Raw genomic sequence first — 23,826 nt, forward strand, 5'->3', positions numbered from 1 at the left:
ACTTGCTGAGTATCCAAAGACAATACAAATTACCACTCCCTACCCTGCTGTCCAAATATATTTATATGAAAATGGCAGAGGGTGGGTATAAGGGGTCTCATCTACCCAAACTAAGTGATTAAGTGATAGAATATCCTGTCTATGTTATGAGTAAGTTGACTTTTTTTGATTAATTGTTTGAAGGACATACTAGTGTTTCATTTTGTTCCAAATCTGAATCTGAACTGGCCTGAGTCAGGCCTACCCCAACATTTGACTCAGTAATGCTATTGGGCAGAGCACATGCAAACTCAAACACCCACACACCCACACACCCACCAAAGAGGTTAAATAAAAAGGGAAAAGACATAAGTACAAACATTTTAGCATCACTTTTGGTTGTGAAAATGGCCTGGAAACAGGCAGGTGTCCATAAATTGGGACATGGCTTTTCCAAAGATTTTTGCAATTTTTTTTTTAAAAAGTTGCTTTTTATTAGAGATTCAAATGACTAACTGATAGAACTTCAAGCAGGATAATAATAAAATAAGACACTTCCAAGCATTGAGGTGGGGAAACATGGAGAGAAAACCTTTGACAGAAACAGCTTCCATAAACAGGCTAGCTCGGCCTGAGTCAGCTCTCCTAAATTGTCCCTTTTTTTCTGCAGGGACTTTTCCTCTTCTGAATCCATGTTTTGGGTTTTTTCCCCCAATACTCCTTATGTTGGTTACCCCTCCCCATCCCACACTCTACCAAGAATTCTCACATAAATGGGAGGCTGTGAGAAATCTCGGGAGTCTGAAAATCTGCCTGTATTAATAAAGTTTTACCCCCTTGCTTTGGCTAATTTCTACATGGCGCAGTAATAGAAACATACCAACTACACATTTGATAAGAGTAAGAAAAATATACAACTATATTTAAACACTTAAATTAACACAATAAGACTTTTTCCTTCTAATAAAATATCATACATTCATTTAAACACAATTTATATCCCAACACTTTTATGACTTTTTTTCCCCAAATACCAGATGCTACTTGAAAATTGTTGACCATTAGAATTTCCAAGGTATCTTTGAATAACAAAACTTTGATAAGGGTTCTTTCCTAGGATACAGACACTTAACAGTTCAAAATGCAAACTGCTGAGTCACTCATAAGCCTGAAGACCAGTTGCTTTACTTTTCTGAAAGATGCTTTGGTTACCAGCAAATCAATCCTATAGCTTTTTTCTCCCTTTAAAGACAGTACATGCTAACATGACCAAAAGCTGCACAAATAACCACTGATGGATGATGTATTTCTTGCATGTGTAGTAAACCATATCTAATGGGTGCTTGTATGCTCCAGAATTAAATGACCTACAACGAAATTTCCACCAAAAGGGAATGACCAAGTGTAACAAATTCCCCAACATTTTTCTCTGCTTTCAAAGAAAACAAAAAACATTTCCCAGACTTGAAGTTTCCAAGTCAAAGCTGCTATATTATTTATAACTGTAGAACACAGCTTTTTCTACAAAGAACATGGTGTTTTCCCCACTGGCTCTTTGAAGCCATGGAGCTAAGCCCCACACCCAAAATAATATTTCCATGACCACAGGGTCTCCCACCATTATAATCACAAAAAAAATAAGTACAAGTGGTGCCACCCACCAACAAAGTCCCCTTATCTGTTCCTGTATCAAAATATCATGCTGCCTTTCAGTTCAGAGTTGTCTCCAGCTACTAACCAAAATCTTCTTGTTTGATGGTGATATACTTCTGAATTCTGTTTTCTCCTCCTCTTCTACCCACCACCATTACACCTACCAAATTCATTCCTGTCCAGTTACTCCAAAACTTGCTTTCAAAATAAAATAAAATTACAACAAAATAAAATAAACAGGAAGGTCACTACATAATACTGTAGGTCAAAGTACAAAGAGGTCAGCTGAGGAACAAAGGCACTTAGTAACAGAAGATGGTGACAGAGTCCAGGAGAAAGGCAAATCTCAGTGAGTCAACAATTTAAGCCTAGTGATCCAGCTGACCAGTAGTGATGGTTCTGTGGAAGAAGATTTTTTGGATGACGAAACAGAGTTCTTTTTGCTCCCTTCCTCCTGAAAGGGAATGGTGGCACTGTTGTGAAGATCTGAATTGATGAAGCACCTGCTGCCTCGTATGTAGTCTGCACCCCGGACTAGATGTCTGTCAGTCACAGGTCGGGAAAAACGATGCTGTGAAGAGGAGCTTTCTTCAATGATCGGGGGTATCCTCTCATTACTGAAATACCTGCATAGGGCATCTTCACCTGTTTTAATATAGTCAGAATAATTCGGATGAATATTCAAACTGACAACTCAAAACCCACCTCGAAATTCTTATAAGTACTCACTTGTCAATATGGCCTTCTGATATCATATTGTCCTCAATTATTTTACTCTTTTTGCTTTTTCAGCGTTCCACCCTTTATGCTGTCAACTAGACTGTAAGCTCCTTAAGGTCGTATTTATTTTACCAGCATCTAGTACATTGTAGGCACTCAATAATATCTACTGGTTTTATTTTGATTTTCCAATGTCAACAATTTGAAAAATGGTGAGAGGACACATTAATGAGATCTAGGTTCTCTCCACCATTCTCTTTGTTACATGTTATAATCCTGACATGTATGCTAATCAGCAGTTAAGTAAAGGAGACAACCTTTGCCAAGTTGGCAAGAAATCCTTAAAATTGCTGATTAGCTCCAGAAAATTTTAATGTGTCACATCAAGCCAAATATAGGCTGTATCCCCCCAAATGAAATTAAACTTAACAAGTTTATTAACGGATTATTTTAAATATCTGTACATGTATTTGGCTTCTCTCAGATGTGATATGGATAAGATTTAGGGAGAGGAGGGCAGCAAGGCCTATATTTATGACAGATACAGCAAACTGGAATTGTGTACATGTATAATCATCATATTTCAGATCACCTTATTTGAGCTGAATGACATTTCTGAATTTTAGACAGAAATGATAATTACAATCACTAAGAGTCAAAGAAAGCTAGGGATTTATTCCAATATCATAAGGAAAGACTGTGAAAAGCAGCCGTGTCATACTACAAAACAAAAAGACAAACGGGAAAATGAAGACAAAATTGTAGCACCCTACACTACAAGACATACTAACATATGTGTACTATTTTCAAGAAATTCATTCAAAGGACTGTGGAATACCAATTAACTACGTGTTTATCCCCCAACTACAACCCAATGGATCATAGATCCAGAGTTGGTAGGCACCTCAGAAACCATAAGGCTCAATTCCTTGATTTTATAGTTGACTTGCTTAACATCACACAGGTTATTGAAAAGTGGCTGTAGGACCTCACAGATAGGCTCACATCTGGATAAAGAGGTCAAGATTAGGGAAATTCTAGATCCAACATGAAGTTAGAAAGGACAAGTGGCACAGAGCCAAATTCTACCCACTAGCCAACTATATCTTGGTTCTACATCAGTTGGTGACACTAAGATATTTCAAGGCTTCCCAGGGAGCACGGAGGGTGCCAAAATGTGAATTAAAAAACTGGTAATGGTTTTTCGGCAAAACTGAGGAGTAGAACCTAAATCTCACTCACTTTCAAATAATCTCTGCTCTATGTTTAAATGAACACTCCTACTGGTCAATCTTCTCAGATAAGGGCTACTGAGAACTCCTTGGGTTTGTCTGAAAATAAAATAAAACTTGCCTTTTCTTCCATTTCCTCGGGGCCTGGCATAGGGGTCCACAATTCCCATCCAGCTTCCATCTGCAGGCATCGACAAGGGCCGGGGCTTCCCTATAAAGGCAAGAGAAGGAAGATGACAAGGCATGCACGTTTACACTTAACAGAAATTTTCCGGAACACCAAGCAGTCATTCCACTCATAATACCACAAGTATTTAAGCAGTAGCAATAACACTTGAAGAATATGGAAAGTATTCTAAAGCATTCTGTTTATAAGGCAAGCAATTAGACAAGGGGCATAAAGAATGACAGGCCACATGTCTACAGAACACGGTGACCCAAAACTTTGAAAGGTATGTACCAAAAGCTAAAAGCATAATCTGATCTCATCCAGCTGGGCTTTGATACCCATCAAGAGTAATGACAGAACAAGGTTTCACTTTAGAGATGAATACATGGTTTCATACTTAGATTTTCATTGAAGTTTATGTTCTCCTCAGATTACCCTAAGAGGGTGCCAAATTCAACCAGCATTTCCAAATAAGGAAGGGGGAGGGGAAGAGGAATAAGTAAAAGACCAAACAAAAGAAAACATCCATAAACTCACCATAAGACTGTGTTTTCTCTCTCATCTTTGTGGGCAGAACATTAGCTTCCACTGAATAGCCAGGCAACTGATCTGAATCAGCGATAGTAAATCTTCGCCTTCGACTTTCCTGGTCTAAGAAGGAATTGGGGGACTCCGAACCCTTCGAACCTGGCAATGGCTGTTTACATTTACTGAGGCCTCCATAAACAAAACTCCCCTTCTCATCCCTGAAAATTCACATTCAACAATTATATTAATTCAGAAAGGTCCCTTAACATGGAATTAAAATGAAATAATCATTGTACCTTGTGTTACTTTCAAGAGGAAATGCCGCATATAGTTACTATTCATCTATGGAGGAAAGTCCTGAATTTAGAATCTGAAGAGCTGGATCTGAATCCTGGCTTTGGCACTTATAATTTGTGTGACTTCAGGCAAGCCACTGAGTCTCTTTAGGTTTCAGTTTCCTTATCTGTAAAATGACTAATAACATCTAAAAGCCCTCCCATCTCTAAATATATGTTCCAATTAGGAAAAGGGAAAAAGATTCAATAGGTTTTGAGATGTGTTCACTGAAGTCTGTTCTCATATATTTAGGTGGTTCATCCTGTTTCCTAGGAGCACATAATAAGCTCCTTAAAAGCAGAAAGTGCATCATTTTGGTCTTTGTGTTGCCAGTGCCTAGTACAGCACCTGGAATATAGCAGGCACTTAAAATAAATGCTTATTGAAATGAATTGAAGAAAACCACCATTTCATACCAACAGTGCCTCTGAAAGTAAACACAAATCCCCTAAGATCTCAATATTATCGTAAGTCCCTTTCAAAGAAACGTAAAATGAAATATTTTTGTATGTTTAATATTTTTGTATGTTTCAAAATAATACAAATATATAGCTCTAAAGAGGTCAAAGTGGCAACTTTAAACTACAGGGTCTCTGCCGTGCTAGAAGAGTTGGCTAATAACTATAAGAATCATATCAGGCCAGAAGTTAAGAATGTAATCTCTTGAATCACTTTTCCCATGCTAAGAGAAAGATTCTTGCCAAGATCCAAGGGGGAGAGAATACTCCTTGTGCATGACAGACTTGCGTGTATATCTATCTAAATACATACACACATGAATTCTCCATATATAAATAATATATATACATATACACACACACATAGACACATATATACATTAATTAAAATCTAACTATATGTACACATACCAGATAGCACAAAGAAATCTTTATTCTAATAAGAGAAAGTATTTGACTATTTCCAGAAGTTAGTACCAACACTGATAAAGGTTAAATCACTTCACCTGGCTTATAAAAGGCTGTATAGCTTCTGTAGCTAGATTTGCATTAAGTGATTTCTATTAACAAAGCCTATTAGATAAACACAAAAAGTATTGGAACAAATAACTGATCTGCCTGAATCACTTAAGAAGTTTTGATATGCATAAATAACCCACTTGAGTGTTCCTCTGTGCACCAGGAATGCCCTCTACCTCCTCCCACCTCCTGTGAATCCCTCACCTCTTTCAAAGTATAATCTGGAACTCATCTATCTGAAAAATCTTCTATGAACAGCTAACTTTATTTTTCCTTGATAGTCTATGCCTCCTTCTGAAGTTGGCTGCCATGGTGCTCTGAAAAGGGCTCCTTTGGTTGAGTTTGTATAGTTTCTCCAACTAGTCTGAAAATTCCATTTTCTTTGCCTTCTTCCTCCATATCAGCAGACTTCTCTTCCTACACTTGCATTTTCCCACATGCATCACCATGTAGGGATGATGGTTTTCGAAAGCCACCTAAGTCCCAATAATGGAGTTGATTACATGGCCAAACCACGGCTAACATTTTTAAAGTTAAGGCTAAGATTTTAAACACATGGCAGATTGGAGATTGTTTTTCTATGTAATTCTATGTCACGGCCGTATTTCTATGATATACAGAGAGTAATGGAGGTGCCTTCTAATCCTTACCATTTTTCTTCTCTAAATAGCTCATGAGAACTTAGAAGGAAAGTAAGGAGAAGAGGTCTTTCTTTTCTATGATTAGGCAGGTAACACTACAGTGAGCTTATTTTCTCCTTGAAATATCAGACTTTCAAAAAGTGCAGAATGTCATTGCTGACTCAAATTTAACACTGCCTTCCTATTAGAGTATGTACTGTACTGTCTTACTACCACATTTCTCTGTCCATTTTGGCATAATTATTTAAGATGAATTTTATTATCAAAGATGAAGAAGTGAATACATCTGATTATGCTCAGGTTTTATACCTTATCTCATATCCTCAAACTTCAAAATATGTTTGGTCAAACCCATACTCATTATCAATCTGAAATTTTCTACACTAGCCATAAGAGAGGAGGGAACATTAAGAAACTTATGAATAGGATATTATCTTTCTTTCTCCAACTAAGAATTTTAATTATTTATGCTGATAATGCTTTCAAAATTCAATCCTACATGCAATACATGTATGCAAATACATGCAATATGTGCCATTCAAAACTTTGTTGCCATTAAAAATCCACAGTGAAAAGGAGCTTCATGTATCCAAAATATGACTACTTGCATACCGGGGAGAGTAGGGGACAGCTGGTGGTGGAGGGATATAAAGATCCAGAATGGCTGATTTCTCTTTCTTCAGTGAGGTGTCCATGGTACTTTCTGGGGACTGAGTGGTAGTAGGTGGAGGAGAGGTCTGAAACAAAAACATTCTAATGATGCAGACAATATAAGGAGAATACTGGTTCTCTTAGCAATCTTCTCTACTTCCTCCTCCCCCCAAATCTGCTTGGTCCTGCCATTCCCCAACAATCTCAAAGGGGACAGGGTCAGCTGGTATGTTTTCCTACAATAACCAACAACTTTCAACTGTATGTGGAGCTCGGGCATTTTTACAAAGACATTACCATCTTTAAATGCAATTCTTGATCCAAAAGGGTCCCTCCACAGTTCAAAAAACACATGTCTAAGACTTTTAATCTCAGAATTGAAGAGACCTTCAAGAAAATCTAGACCAACTCACATGTGAACAAGAACTTCATCTAAATACAACATCTTCAACAAACAGTCATCATTGTCTTTGCTAGAAAACTTCCAGAAAGGGAGAACTCACTATCTCCTAAAGTAGATCACTCCTTATGGATGTCTCCAGTTGACTGGAAGTTTTTCCTGACTGCATGCCTAAACATATTTCTTTTTCAATGTCCCCTCCATTGTTCCTTATTCTACCCTCTGGGACCAATCAGAGCAAGTCCAATTCTGAGGAACAGTCCTTCAATCACTTGAATACAGCTTTCATGTCCTCTAAGTTTTCTCTTTTCCTTGCTAAAGATTCCAAGGCTCTTCCATCATCATGTGACCTAGTTTTCCTTCTCTGAATGATCTCCAGCTCATCAATGTCCAACCTGAAATGTTGAACCATGGTGTACTTTTATTATTTTGAAATTAGTATCACCTCAAAGAACACTAAAAAATTCCAGAGTTCAGTGAAATCAGCAACCTTGCCTATTTGGAATTTAACAGCACCTTTTTGTGAATGAGGAAAGAAGAGCCAGGTAGTTGATGGCAGTGGCAAATGAAATGAACAAACATTCAAGTGTTTGTAACGTGTAAGATATTGTTTTAGACATGGTACCTGCCTCTGAACTTATAGTCTAGTGGAAGAGTCAAGATAAATATGTAAAAGGCTAAGTTAAGATCAACTAATTTAAGCTAATAAGAGACTTAAATTTACATAAAAATTTTCATATTAAAGTCAAATTAATTATACAGACAATAACTGCTATAAGATTTCTCCAAAAAAGAGAGAAAGGACTGGAGTAATAAAGGAAAAACTTTATGATGGAGTAGAATTTAAAATGCATCATAAAGAATGTGTAAGTGTTGAACAGACAGCAAAGAGGAGAGGACGTGTAGTTATATAGACCCATCTTTTAAGGGGCCAAAAGGACTTACTGACAGAATTAGCTAATCTCAGCTACCCTTTATTCAAGGATGAAACAGAGGCATAGAAAATGACATTTTCCTACCCACCCCACCCCCCCAAACTATTAGAACAGAGAGGGTTCTCCCCAAATGTTTGTTCACCTTTGACAAGCTCAATGTCTGTAACTGTTTTATAACTACTGAATATCTTGTAGATTTGCTGAAACATTGAGTTAATTGAGAGCTATCTTACTACCATGCCTAAAAAAAAAAATTGCTCCAAGTGTGAGACTCTGGATAGTAACATAAATTAGACGGTTGTCACAGAACAACTCCCCCTCAATAAAAATTCCCCTAACAGTCTGACTCATTGGAAAAACAAACATATTCAATAGTTATCAACATCTCTGTGACTTTTCATTAACCAGGAATAAGACCAAGAAACAGTTACTCTTTATTTTGTTCCTGCATATAATTTCAGGAGAGAACTAGAAAGTCCAAAATGGAATTTCATGGCTTAAGGTAAAGGGAACATATACATAAGAGGAAGCAGTTTTTTTAAACCAGGCCTGTGCTTTCATGAATACAGGGAGCTCTAGAGCAGAATTCACTCTATCAATGTAAAATCAGCATCTATATTAAGGTCAGCCCTTTATCCACTATGGCATGCTGGCTCTCATGGAAAGCAGAAGAGGATTAAATGTGATATCAGGGTAAGTTTTAGAATCACAAGGGCAGGTACATCAGGAAATTTACTGGGCAGAGAACAAAACAGTAATAACAAGTTTCTAAGATCCACAGCCAAGAAAGAAAGACATATTCTTTAGAGCTAACGACCCTGAATGAAAAAACAAGTAGCCATTTACATGTCCCCTTTGAGACACTGCTTCAGTCCTACTTGGTCCGGCCAAACTTTGCACCTGAAGTCTGGAAGATCTAAGTTCAAATCCTGCTTCAGATCCTTACTACCTGTGTGATTTAGCTCTCTGGTCCACAAAATGGGGACAATCATAGGGTTTATTGTGAGGACCAAATGAGATGGCATATATAAAAGTGCTTTGCAAATCTTGATGTACTTCTATGTAACTGTTAGTTGTTAGCTATTATTACTGAACTAAATACTATATTAAAAAAGCTCTGAATGGTTCTGAAATTGAAATGTGGACTCTGGATCCAAACCCTGGCTCTGCCTCATACTCCCTGTGTGAGCTTAGTCAAGTCATGAAATCTCTCAGGGCCTGAATTTCCTCATCTACAAAATAAGAAGGTTGGACTAGATGATCTCTGAAATTTTCAGTTCTATGAAGTTCTCTTCGTAAATTTTTTTTCAATTAACAAATGTATTTGCTCTCACATATCCTCCCTTTTTCCCACCTTGATGGGAGCAGAATATAAGAATTCAGAGAAGGGAAACAATGTTCTAGTCATAATCCCATCAACTATGAAGGGTCTGTGTTATGAAGTATACTATGTCATAGTACACTCTGTTCTAAAAACACCCCATCCTGCTCTCAATTTTAAAAATCACGATCAAGTACAAAATACTAATGAATCTTCTTCATGTAAAAAGTTAACTAACATTACTGAAAGTGAAAAATAAATTTCATAGTAACTTTCATTTTACCTGTTTCCATATTTTCAGAGGAAAAGAGGCATAAATTGAATTGTTTTCCAATTATTTAAACACAAAATCTTAAAATTATATTGAGGCAAGTTTCCCCTTCATTATTCAATTACCAATTTTTAAAAAGTACACATGTGGTGGAAAAAAAGTCTATGGATCACCTAACACAAAGGGCAGATACTCTGGGGGAAAATAAGTAATTCCTAAGTGAAGATCTTGATATGACAGACTCAAGAGCCTTCATCAACTTGGTTGGCTTCCTTTGAATGTCCTTCTCAGCTTATCTATGAGGATACTTACCTATAAAAAGATAGTTCTTAAACTATACGAGCTGAAAATCCAAATGAGGTCTGACCAGGGAAGTATATAGAATGGCAATACCACCTCCCTATTCCTGCAAGCTATTGCATTACCTTTTTTTGCTGACACATTATACTGCTGACTCAAATGCTGTCCAACTATGTCCCCTCCCCATTTTGTACTTGTAAAGTCGATTTTTGGCAACCAAGTGTAAAACTTTACATTTCCATGTTACATTTACATTATTGAACTTCATCTTATTAAAGCAAGCCCAAAGCTTTAGCCTGTCGAGTCTTTTTGGGTCCCATCATCCAGTGTGGCAGCTATCCCTCACAAGCTTTGTGTCACCTGCAAATCTGCTGAGAATACTATGATGCTTTTATCCAACTTATTGACTAAAAATAAGAAAACTGCACAGGGCTAACTACAGACTATTACTCTGCTGGAGACTCCTTGTTGCACTGGATCATTTACAACTACTCTGTGTCTGGCCATCCAACCATTTCTATATCCCTCCAAATTGTACCTCCTATTATGTTACTGTTATTCCTATGTTTAGAAAGTAATCATCAAGGTTTTAACTCCAAGGATTCTGAGCCTAGTGTCCAGGTAAGTCTGTCCTTCATACATTTGTATAATTTCAGAGTTTGTCTCTTTATTTTTTCTGTGGGAGGGGGAGGGGAGAGGAGGGGATGCAGTGGGAGACAAGGACTTGGTTTCTTAAAAAAAAAAAAGCTCAAAAGAATATTATTTGAAAATTAAGGGGGCAGCTAGGTGGTGCAGTGGATACAGCACCAGCCCTGAAGTCAGGAGGACCTGTCAGGCCTCAGACCAAACACTTGACGCTTACTAGCTGTGTGACCCTGGGCAAGTCACTTAACCCCAACTGCCTAAAAATTTTTAAAAAAAAGGAAAAAAAGAAAATTAAACAGAATAAGCCCAAAGTTCATAATTCATAAGTCTAATGTAGAAAAATTATTAAGAAAACTAATATCCAAAAATTTTTAAAATTAATATTGGAGAATCTAGGAAGGGGGATGGGGTAGAGAGAAGGCATCTTGAAACCTCCAAGAAAAAGAACCCACTGCCCATTTAGCAGTTCACAAGCTTCAGGCTAGCTCTTGGTACCTGAACAAGAGGTGGCTTCCATCGTAGGTTTTTCAGTGGAGCTGGGGTGAAGTTGAAAGAAGCTGTGGGGCGTTTCTTGAGGAGGAGCACCACTCCAGTAGGATTCTCTCGCAACTTCCGCACCAGATTTTTTAGCTGCCATCCCACCTTCAAAGAGGAAGAGGACGGGAAGGAAAGGGAGGGCATTTTGATAGGTAATCAAAATTCAGAACCACTATTTGAAGGAGAAATCTGCATACGTCTACTCTAAAAAACGCTTAATTGCAAGATGTTGAAGTGACCAATACAAAATAAATCTGAAAATCTTCAATGACAGTCCATTTATACATACACACGTGGGCATTTTAAAGGCCATGTAACAATTTATCATACTAGAGGGTTGGCAAGTCTAACCACCAAGATCAGTGGGAACCTTGAGAAAGGTGAAAATGCCTCAGCTACAACTCTTTTAACATGTCAAAATCTGGTGGCTTGGGGCTTCAAAGCGCAGAGGCAAGTGAAAACAATTAAAAGTCCTAATATCGTCCCAGAATAATTCTTTGAAACAATCAAACAATTTTCTTCCTCTAGAAGTTGGCAAGTCACAATTATAAAAGGTTACAAGAAGAATATGCCCAAAAGTAGCTTCAAAAACTAAAGAAGAATCTAGAACATCTGCTTTTAATACAACCTATGTCTGACAAATCACTCCTTTAAGGAGACGTCAACAATAGAGTCAACAACAAGGAAATTGCCCTAGATCCAATTAAGATTCTAGGGGGACATACCAAGATGCTCAAAACAAAACAACATTAAAAGGGTTGTTAAGACTTACCACGGTCTGCTTATTAACTTGAATCACCTCATCACCAGCATGAATCCTCTGAGATTTATCAGCAGGAGACTGGATAAGAACAAACAAGACAATTTATCTAGCTATATTCAGATTATCTATGTGTGTGAGCTTCTACTTACACCCACACATTGTTTGCCATGTGGAATATGTCTGGTGAACCAACAGTAACTCTATCCACTACTCACATGCTAGGTTTACAGAGAAATGGCTACAGCTAACTAGCTAGATATCTATATATCTATATCTATACATCTGCTTATTGTTATCTATCTATATGTAGATTATGTGTGTAAGTATATATAGATATCTACCTATGTAGAGCTATATCCACAGATAGAAATATTTACAGACAGATCCACAAACATATTAATATCTACCCAACCCAAAGACCATACATACTGTTTTGAGATAGTCTGGGATCTATGATTTCAGTGGTATAGCGTATTCCCAGTTAGAAACTCTACCAGTGCAATTCAGAGCCTTAACAAATTGTCTGGGGCCCAATGTTATGCAATAAGTAATGTCAAAGACACAGCAAAGATAGCATCCAGGTCTTTCTAACTCTAAAGCTGCCTTTCTCTCCACTACTCATATTGATGGATCATACAATCCTTTAAAAAAAAAAAACATCTTTACTCTTGACTTCCTATAAATTCTTATTGGCCTTACTTAAAGACATTACTCTATAAGGCTGATTAATTAAAAATTATATTCATTTTAATAGGCTGTTATGATAGGAAACCATGCCCTATGAAGAAGAAAGTTGGAATGTTTAGCCTAGAGAAGAGGAGGAGGTCAGGGAGTATGGAATGTGACATGGCTATTACATGGAAATGCCTTGTTCAAATGAATTTCATAGGCTAAAACTACATCATATAGGAGAATTTACAGGTTAACACCTGGATGTTATTAAGTTGTTTCAGTTGTGGCTGACTCTTTGTAACACCATTTGGGGTTTTCTTGGCAAAGGTACTGCCATTTCCTTTTCCAGCTCATTTTGCAGATGAGGAAACTGAGACAAACAGGGTTAAGTAACTTGCCTGGGGCTACACAGCTAGAATGTGTCTGAAGCCAGATTTGAACTCAGAAAGATGAGTCTTCCTGACTCTAGGCCCAACACTCTACCCATTGTGCAACCTAGGTGCCCTAACGACTGGATACCATAATAGTTTTCCCTGTTAAACTAAGAATTTGATAAGAGCATGGGTAATTTCTTATTACCGATAAGGAAACCGACTGAGGCAAACAAAGTTAAGTAATTTGCCCAGGTCCCACAGCTAGTGTCTAAGGCCTGATTTTAACTCAGGTCTTCCTGACTCCAGGCCCAGAATTCTGTCTACTATACCACCTAGCTGTACACAAAATTAATTTTATTGATTGCTTTTGTTCTATTGTTCTGTCATTTTTTAGGTTGTGTCTGACTCTATGACCCCATTTGGAGTTTTCTTGGCAAAGATAACAAATGGTTTGCCATTTCCTTCCTTCTCCAGATCATTTTACAGATGAGGAAACTGAGGTAAACATGGTTAAGTGACTTAACTGGGATTTATATTGTATATATTGCAAATTCTTAGATGAGTACATTTCTCCACTGCTAGAATGCAAGCTTATTGAGAGCAGGGATTGTTTTGTGTTTGTCCTTTTGTCTCCATTGACTAGCACATGGGTGCTTAATAAATGTTTATTTATGGATTAATATCCCAGACATATGCTTCTTTCTCACCCACCAGGTATGGCACTCAACAAGAAGTAATAAGCAAATGACATTAAAGAGTAGAAATCTTCACTGATGTATTTAGGCCCAATACTAAGGTATGCATGACTGTGACAGCTATTTTTGAAAACATTCAACTCAATACCATAACAACCAGTCATGGCTCACCTGAAAGTCTAGTAATACATGCAGGGTGCAGTGATGCCAGCCAATAATCAACCTCCTACAAAGTGCATTACTCAACAGGATGTAAGCCCTTGGAAAGCCTCTTTTCTCTAGGGGCATTTTTTGAAATCTGTCTACTTATCTAGAAGCCAACCTTTACTTTCCTGTATTTCACCATCCCTGGATCTTTATTTCCAAGCCCGGTTAGCCAAACTGGAACATTTCAAGCAAATCCACAATTTCCCTATTTGTTGTTCTTTTATTAAATGTAATGGGAAATTCATAGAAACATAGCTTTGGATACAGAAGAGATCTGAGAGGTGAGAGTCTCAATTTATAGATGAAAAGACTGAGGGTCAGACAGAATAAGTGACTTGCTCAGGAAATTAAAGGAGAATTTGAACTGGGGCCTTCCCTGACTCTGAGTCCAGCTCTTTATCCCTTATGCCATGGTCACTCTCTTACAATTCTGAAAGCAGTTTCAGGGGAATGGGATTTTTCCACTTGAAATTCATTCATACTCAAAGGGAGCTTTGTTTAGAGTCTCACATTTCATCCTTTAAACCACACACATATACACACAATAAAAAGATGACTCTGGGCCTCTCAGTAGTAAGGTTATAATGTTCCACATGTTTATCAAAGGTTGAAATTGCTGCCAAGTAGACTTGATAGAGATCTGGGACTAAACAGTTCTGTTCAAGTAATCCAATACAATCAGTTTACTGGACCAATAGACGAAAAATTCCAACTCTGTGAAAAACAGAATGTAGGAATCCTCTTTCGTCTCAACTGACCAAAACCGACTGAGAATCTATGTGATTCTCACTCAACTTACCAGATGCTTTGGAAGACCAAGTTAATAGGAACAAAAGACCTAGGTTATGTGGAATAGGTACCAATTTCTAGGGGATGGGTTCAAGGACCATTTCAACACCTTTGTACAAAGTACATCCTTCGAGGTGTCCCTCCAATGGTGACAAGAGATGGGATTTGCATAGGGATGACCAAGACTAACCCAAATAAAATCAATATAGCAAGATTTGATATAAAGACCAGTGAATCTTAGGCTGGTATTTAGCTGAGGAGGAGGCAGGATTGGTGAAAGACATCATTTTATACACTCCTACAGGTTGTGTTCACTAGGTTCTAGATAAGAAGTTAATCATTATTTTAAATCACATTGCTATTTTCTTTGTTAAAAAGAGATTTGTTCAAATCAAAGATAACAACATGGTGAAATATGCCTTACAATATAATTTCACATCATAATAACAAAGCTCAAAGATTTATATTAGAAAACAAAATAAAATAAGTAAAAACAAGGAGAAAAATAAACACAAGAATTACAATGATGAAACGGAAAGAACAACAACAAAAATGAAATTCAATGGTATGTAATTATAATAATCAAACATAGCCCCAAAGGAAAGAGGAGAAAATTGTACTCCCTTCCCTTCTTTGCAGAGGTGGGGGCCTAGAGGTATGGAACACTGCATATACTCTTAGACAAAGCTGATATGTTTGGTGATACTTCCTACGTGTCATCTCCCTCTTTTCAGAAGGTGAGCTCCTAGAAAGCAAGCACCATCTTGCTTTTCCATTTGCAACCAGAACTTCTTAGACCAGTGCTCTGTATAGTAAGTACTTAATGAATGCTTTTTAATTCATTGTTGAACTGTTTTTCCCCTCTCTTTTTTATTCTTTGTTACAACAGAGACATATATTTGGAAATAATAATGATGATAATAGCATTTTTATATAGCTCCTTAAGATTTGAAAAATGTCTTATTACACTTCCAACAACCCCTGAAGGCAGGTATTATTATTATTATTATCCCCATTATTATTATCCCCACTTTACAGGTTGAGGAAACCAAGGCAGATAAAGGGTAAATGACTTGCCACATGGCTAGTTTCTAAGGCCAAATTTGAACTCATGACTTCCAGTGCTCTATCCACTATGCCACCTAGCTGTAACATAAAATGAATGATATAAATAAGCATTTTAAATATAATAATTGAAGAGATTCCCTTTAAGGTTTACAAAGTACTTTCCTAATTATAAAATGTGGAGTTGAAAAGGCCCTTAGAGAAGATCTGGCCCAACTCTCTAGTTTTACAGATGAGGAAACCGAGGCCCAAAGACTGAGTAATTTGCCTAGATCACACAAGTAGTTAACAAGAGAGACAGGATTTAAATGCATTTAAATGGTGAATGCAGTGCTCTTTCTACTGGTCAGGTAAGGTTTCCTCTTACTATCCCACTTTCACAAAAAAGGAAACTGAGACCCAAAGACTACGGTTTGCCTACAATTATACAACTAATAGGTAATGGAGCAGCCCAGGCTCAAATCCAGGTCCAAATCATCTAAATTTAGCTTTTAATTTAATTTAAATTAAAATTTAGCCCAAATCTAGATGACAATAGTTTTAAGAAGAAATTTTAAAAATTCAGTCACTAATTTAATACAGGATTTTCATGATTTATACAAACTATGTAGTCAATGAGAAGGGTTAAACTATAGAAATACTCTTGCTTGCTGAATTTCGCTATATCCGTCCAGTACTTGCTCTTTTCAAGAAGGCTCTGGACCATCAAGAAATATTCTAGAAGTATATGTACATGAGACAAAATAAAATAACCTTTACAATTGTGATGTGTTGGAATGAGCACTGAGGCAAGAGAGAGACTTTGATTCTAGTTCGAGCTTAGATACGAGTTAGCTATGTGACCCTGACCAAATCAAATGAAGGCCCTGGGTCCTTAGTTATACAATAAGAGCATTACATTAAATAACCTCTAAGATCTCTTATGCCTCTTAAAATTCTACTTCTGAAATTCAAAACATTCAAAGCACTTAAAAAAACCCACATCTAACAGAAGTTCCAGGGCGAAGGAAATTAACAACACATAAAAATTTTCAGAAAGCAAATAATCATGTTTCTACTATGATTTCAGACATTTTTCACTCCTGTCCAACACTTCATAACTCCATTTGGGGTTTTCTTGGCAAAGTAATGGCAGACCATTCATAACGGCAGTCCCTTCTCTAACACATTTTACCAATGAGGAACTGAGGCACACAGAGTTGAGTGACTTGCCCAGAATCATAGTGAGTGAGTGTCTGAGGCCAGATTTGAACTCAAGAAGATGAGTCTTTCTGACTCCAGGCTCTATCTACTGTACCACCAAGCTGCTCTATGTTTTAAACTGTCCTTCTATTTAATCTAAAAGAAGCTTTTTTCACCAAGATGTCCTCAAGGCTGCCGTCATCATTTACTCCATTTCCAGACTTCTCCATCTCCCTCAAAGGCCCCACTGTATTCCCACTTGCCCAGTTTGGCAACATTGATGTCATCCTCCATTTCTTTCTCCACACTTCTCCCAATATAGCCAACCAACTGCTTAATACTATTGATTCTGCCTCCACAACCTTTAGACCACCCTCTCTATCCCGATGGCCACTATCCTAACCCAAAACCTTATCAGCTTTATCTGTATTATTGCAAAAGCCTCATAACTGGGCTCTCTGCTTCAAGTCCTTCACTCCTCCATTTCATCACACATGGAGCTGCCGAAGTAGTATTCCTAAATCACAAGTCTGATCATGTCATTATTCCCCACCTGACAGACTTTTATGTGTCCTTATTGCCTCTCGGATCAAATGCAAATTCCTCTGTTTTTCATTTAAAGCTCTTCACAACCTAGCCTCAACCTACTTTTCCAGCTTGCTACAGCTGGTGGTGTCTCACTTCTAAACTATCGTATTTTATTCATTCTTTTTCTATAATATAAACTTGATAAACATCAATGTGAACATTTCCAAATCCAAAAAGGGAAGAGGACTGCATGTGAAAAGTAAAGCTTAGTTTTTTAAGTATATATTAAATTTAACACAGTGGTATGAGTACTAGGTTTTCCTGTCTGAATGTCTTTCTGTGCTCTCTTCTATGTAGTTTTTGAGGTATTTCATTGATTTTTGTCTTTCTTTTTTATATCACTATCCCTACTCATTAATTTATTCATTTGGCATGTGCAACTATGTGGTACATGTTGTCCCCCTTCAATAACACATAAGCTCCTTGAGGGCAGGAGCTGCTTCATTTTTTTAATTTTCTATTTCCAGAGCTTAGCACAATGCCTGGAACAAAGGTCCTTAAAGGAAAGAAATGAAATAGTGAAATGGTTACATAGGAGTAATGGCTTTCTTTATCCCATGATCTTCTTTGCTACAATTATCATTCACTTCTACTATACTCTACTCGGATCAACTGATACTTCCCTTAGTCCTCTGGCTAGCAAATCTACTTCCTGTTATAAGAGACCTGGATTCATATTCTACTTCTGATACCTACCAGGGTATGGCCATAGGCAAATCACTTAACCTCTCTGAGATTTCATCATCTGAAAACGGAGAAAATATCTCAAAGTATCTATCTCTGAGAGTTGTGGAGGCTCAAATAAAATAACACCTATAAAACCCTCAGCAAACTTTAAAGCACTAGACAAATGTCAACATTATTATTCACAGTCACCACCTGCTTCCTTCTTCTTCTCCCTGAACTCTCCCTCCCCTGATTTCTACCATCTCCCCTTCCACTGTGTCATCTGAAAGATACATTCTCTTGTTAAACATCTCTTCCACTCACACTGCTTCTGCATAATTTTCTTCTCCTCTGGTTTCTGTGACACTACTTTCTCCCGCCTATCCAACTGACCACTCCTCTTCAATCTCCTATGATCTATCATCTCCCATATCTTGACCCTTGTGAGTGATACCCTATCACTATCATGAGGCTCTAATCCAGAACTTCTCTATATAGATGCTCTAGTTTAGTCATCTTATTAGTTCCAATGAATCTGATTATCTTTATGCAAATGACCCAAATCTGGATATCCAGCTCTAATATCTCGCCCACAGTCTGAATCACTAAGTAATTGCTAGACACCTCCAGATACCTGTATGTCCTATAAACATCTCAAATTCAACATGACCAAAATAGAACTCATCTTCCCCTCTCATCTCAAATCTACCCATTCTCCAAATTCCCCTATTCATTTATTCATTCATTTAATGTTGAAGGCATCGACATCCTTCCAGGCTCTCTAGTTCCTAACTTTGGAATCTTCCTAGACTCCTCCTTTGCTTCTCCCAAATCTAATCAGTTATGTTTCATAAACTCTATTCCTACAATATCTCTCTCATCTTCTTTTGTTTCTGTCCCCTCTTTCACAGCCTAGTTTAGGACTTTGGCACTAGTTGATAAATAATCCTTATGCTAATAGCCTTCTACACCATCTCCCCATCTCTCATTTCTCCCTCTCCTATCCACTGATACCAGCTACCAAAATAATCTTCCTAAAAGCACAAGGATGAACATGCCACTCACCCACTACTGAGTGAAGGAGTTTTTTAGTGCCCAGAGAAGAAAATATCAACCTAGCCTGCCATATTTTAGGTTCCCTACAATTTGGCTCCAAACTCCTTTTCCAACTTTATTTCCCATGAATCCTATTCACACACTCTCCATTGGTGCCAAAAAGGACTAGTAGCTATTCCTTGGCATTTTTAAGCAAACTCTCCCACACCTAAGAAATTGTGAAACACCTCCCACCCCATACCTAGAATATGCTCCTTCCTCCTCATTTCTGCTTTTCAGATTCTTTATTTTCCTTCAAGGCTCCAAATTCAGCTGCCATTTTTGTGGGGACAAGGGGGGAAGAGGATAAAGTCTTTCCAGATCCCCTAAGCTATTCCTCAAATATTCCTAGGATACTCTTTCCACCCTCTCCTTTATCCCATTCACTCAAATCCTTGTGTTACACCTATCTGTGTAATGTCCCTGAAGGCAAGAGTTGTTTTGTCTTTGCATCTCCAGCACCTGGCATAGTGCTTGGCATATAGCAGTTACTTAATAAATACATGCTGAATTTAACTTCAGAATATCATTACAAAATCCAGCTCTGTAAGTGGAAGATATTTTCAAGTCTAGGTAGTAGATCCAATATAGCAATCTGATACGGTGACAAGCTTTTAAATAAAAATTTCTGTACAACAAATGTGCTCAACATCCCTGTTCATGTAAAAACCACTACTCACTGAAGTAAAAATGATGTTATTTGGCATGGGAATGAAAAATGGGCAGAGTACAAAACAGTGAAAAGTAAATATAAATCACACAGAAGGAAAAAGAAATATGCCTTGAAGCCAAGTTTTATTAGCAGAAACCAACAATAAAAATGTCTATTCTTGCAAATGGTATTCAACCCTCAATAGCAAAGGGTACCCACTGAAATTAACAGGATAACCTTGTGACAGAGAGGTGATGGACTCAAGATCCAGGATAAGACTTACATTTCTGGACATGGCCAATAAAGGAAACTGTTTTGCTTGATTATGCATATTTGTTAGAAGAGTTTTGTTTTGAGTGGGGGAGAGAAGGTAGGAGAATAAAAGAATAAAAGCTCAATTTTAAAATATAATGATGATCAAAATAAACATGATAGACTTCTCACAATTCTTTTAAAAATACTTTTGAAATTTAAATAACATGCACTTACATTTTCAGTTGTCCCAGTAATCACATGCAGTCCATCATACGTCGATTTGATGTACATGCCCTAGGATAATCCATAAACAAACGTATTAACCAACTCCATGCTCCAATACTATGTTGGACTTAACCTTAGAAAACATTTTAACATTTCGTTTAGAACAACAGCTATATTTGGGACCAGTAAAACAAATGTGAAAGCTTCTGGCTCCAGCCAAAGAAACCTGAGGAAGAACAGGAACCTCAAACATATGGAAAGACTAAGGAAAACAACCAGAAAGCAATCTTCTCTTTGATTTACCACTTATGCACTAGGAATGCAGGACTGTCACATCCCTGGAGACTTATCAGATGAATACCCAGAGCTAGCTCTTCTAAGAAAGCCAGGCCATAGATAATTCAAGTAACCAAGGAACGATCTCAGTCCTTCCCTGACTATTTCTTTGCCTAGAAACAAAACAACTGTGTTCTTTCTTTCATGCCCTTGATATTTAGACTCTAAGGGCTGTTTTTAAAGCAAATAAATTTTGAGCTCAGATGAGCTTATTTTTTAAAGATTATTAAATTTGGCCTCACCATTGAATTTAGTGGAGGCTATTTTTTTCAAAGAGATATTATTAATGCACACCGGGATGTGAGAGCAAGGCCAGAGGTATGTCTCGGAAGCTTTCAGTGGCAAAGCTGCAGTATGGATTTCCCAGAAACTTCCAACCCCATTGGCACCTCATAGTCTCTGTGCGCGACATCTCATTATATTGGGGCAAACATAAGCCTTTCCCCAAGCTTCCCATGAACCAAGTGGGTCAAAGTATTCAGAGTAAGATCAGCACACAAGCTAAGTGAGGAATTCAATATTATCTAAGAAACATCCTACAATCTGACACATAGCATACTTTAACTGAACTCTTACACTTTATGAGGAGAAAAGCAGACATTTATCCAGAGGGCAAGTTTTATATTTGGAAGATGGGGGAATATCCATATAATTTCTTTTATTATTACGATTTTGTTTCTAAACAAATATGAAAACGATTTGGGAGCTTAATATTTGTACCCTCCTAAAACTAGGGGCGGAAGGTTATGTATTAAATTTAAGAAATAGCATTTCTGAGTTTCCAGAAGACAACAAGGAGATTCTGTCCATCACATCTGTAATTACTAACAGGTGCTTTTTTTTGAGGTAGTGTTGCTCAGTAGATAGAGATCTTGCCTAGAGAGATGGGAGCAGCTAGGTAGCACAGTGGATGAAGTACTGGTTCTAGAGTCAGGAAGACTCATCTTCCTGAGTCCAAATCTAGCCTTAGATACTTACGAGCTATGTGCCCCTGGGCAAGTCACTTCACCCTGTCTGCCTTAGTTCGTCATCTGTAAAATGAGTTGGAGAAGGAAAGGGCAAACTACTCCAGTACCTTGGCCAAGAAAACTCCAAATGGAGTCACAAAGAGTCCTATACAACAAATGACTGAACAACAAAAGATCTGCACCTCACCAGAAGATCACTCCAATGATGAAATCCCTTCTCTAGACCAAAAACAAAAACAAATCCCACGTATAGCTGGGACAGCCAAACTTCACAAAGAAATATGGAACAAGTGAATAAAACCAATTCTAAGGAATGCATGAATTAACCTAGATCTAACCAATGCAGAATTAGAGGTGTCTGATAAGGAGCCTTAGGTATCAAGCTCATTCATTTCTCTTGCCTGAGGAATGATCCTTTTCACTACTAAGATACAACTAGACTCAAAGCCTTTCTCTTCACTCCTAGATTCCATAAATTCAAGTTGTACTATTTCTTTTGTACTCAAAAGTAGGTCATTACCTAAGTCATCCCCTGCACGTCAATCTCATCTTTCTAGCTGCATCATGGAAAGCTTAAGGAAAGTTTCTAAGAGGTTTTATTTTCTGTTCCTTAAAGCACAAGTAAACAGCACTAGTTGAGTGCTATGGAGACCACCATCAAACAGAAGAAAACAGATACCCCTCTCTGAGAAGCATCATGCAGATCATTCTTTGACGTCTACTAGGTCCTTTGGAAAGGTCAGACACCAACCCTACTAGGAAAAAAGGTTTTAAAAGCACTAGATTCTTGTCCATCTTTCCTTTGAAACCATGTGTAATTCCACAGAAAGTCTCCAATTCCCCATGTCCCTACCTCACCCTTCCCCAATCCACCCTAGAATGAATCACCCCCAGAAAACAATTTCAATCATCTTGTCACTCACCTACTAAGAAACCTACAAGAAGTCTCTAGACCACATATCACATCAAATACTAAATGCCTCAGGATGTCCTTAAAGGCCTCCTTCCCCACTACTTTTCTACAAAGCTCATTTATAATATTTTTTTCAATACAGATCATTTTCCCAGCACACACAGAAACACATATTCAGACTTGGGTTTTTTGTGCCTTTTGCATATATAATTCTCTTCACGTGGGGCAACCTCCAATGCTCTGACAATGCGGGTCTCTCACTGACGTCAAAACCTGATTTTCAAAAAAACCTCCCTCCAGGAAGTCTCCCCAATTAAGTTCACCTGATTCTTGCTTGTTAACTGACTGACCACCTTTTGCTCTGAATCACTATAGCCCTAATGTTAATGAATGAGGCATTCATTTCTATTTGCTCTGAAAGTAATTGGTTGTAACCTTGTCTCCCTTAAAAACTAAACCTCAATCTCCACTATCTCTCCTTATCAATTGCCAACTGGGTCCTCAAACATTTAACTAATTATAGATCCTTTCCTTTAGCCAGGACCTGGCAGATTCTATTGATGTACCTTCACAATCTAAGTCTTTTTATGCAGTTTCTGAAGTAATATATAAAACCTTTCTCAAGCCTTTGTTCCAGGCTGAACCTTTCCTTCAGCACCTTTCTCCCATATTAATCCAATCAAGACCTGCTGGGGCTTCCTAGGCCCTGATCAACAGAGCTCCTACTTTTGTGTTTTCCTGCCCAAAGAGTTCATCTTTTATTTATGTAAAGTATTCTCAATGCTATCAACACAACAGAATGATGGAAATTGCTATAAATCCCACCCCCAACACAACTGATAAAGAAAGCACTTCTATCCTTGATGTGATAATTTCACTCAAGTCCCTTTTTCATCTTATATTTAAACAGATGCAAAATAAACTTCAGTATAGTTCAAGTTCACAGACATATATGCAAAAAAAGGAATGGGAGTAAGTATAATCCAGGTTCATTTTGAAAACTGTGGTTAAGTTGAGTAATCATTAACATAACAACTTTTATCTGCCACACAAGATGACATTTATTTAGAAACAATACTGGGATAC

General features: G+C 37.6%; 1 protein-coding gene across 2 annotated transcripts in view; it reads right to left on the minus strand.

Annotated features, from left to right (window-relative positions):
- Window positions 1-476: 476 nt before the first annotated feature.
- LOC114031543 (connector enhancer of kinase suppressor of ras 3) overlaps window positions 477-23,826 on the minus strand; it is a 113,445-nt gene continuing 90,095 nt past the window's right edge. For both annotated transcript variants that reach the window (XM_027846684.1, XM_027846682.1), the window contains 7 exons: window positions 20,533-20,592; window positions 12,068-12,136; window positions 11,254-11,400; window positions 6,848-6,972; window positions 4,291-4,499; window positions 3,706-3,795; window positions 477-2,277 (listed from right to left, as the gene is read on the minus strand). In XM_027846684.1, coding sequence (XP_027702485.1) covers window positions 1,979-2,277; window positions 3,706-3,795; window positions 4,291-4,499; window positions 6,848-6,972; window positions 11,254-11,400; window positions 12,068-12,136; window positions 20,533-20,592 — 999 coding nt within the window. In that variant the 3' untranslated portion in view covers window positions 477-1,978. The remainder of the gene's footprint in view (window positions 2,278-3,705; window positions 3,796-4,290; window positions 4,500-6,847; window positions 6,973-11,253; window positions 11,401-12,067; window positions 12,137-20,532; window positions 20,593-23,826) is intronic.

Source organism: Vombatus ursinus, unplaced genomic scaffold, assembly GCF_900497805.2.
Source record: "Vombatus ursinus unplaced genomic scaffold, bare-nosed wombat genome assembly UNPS02015175.1, whole genome shotgun sequence".
NCBI lineage: Eukaryota > Metazoa > Chordata > Mammalia > Diprotodontia > Vombatidae > Vombatus > Vombatus ursinus.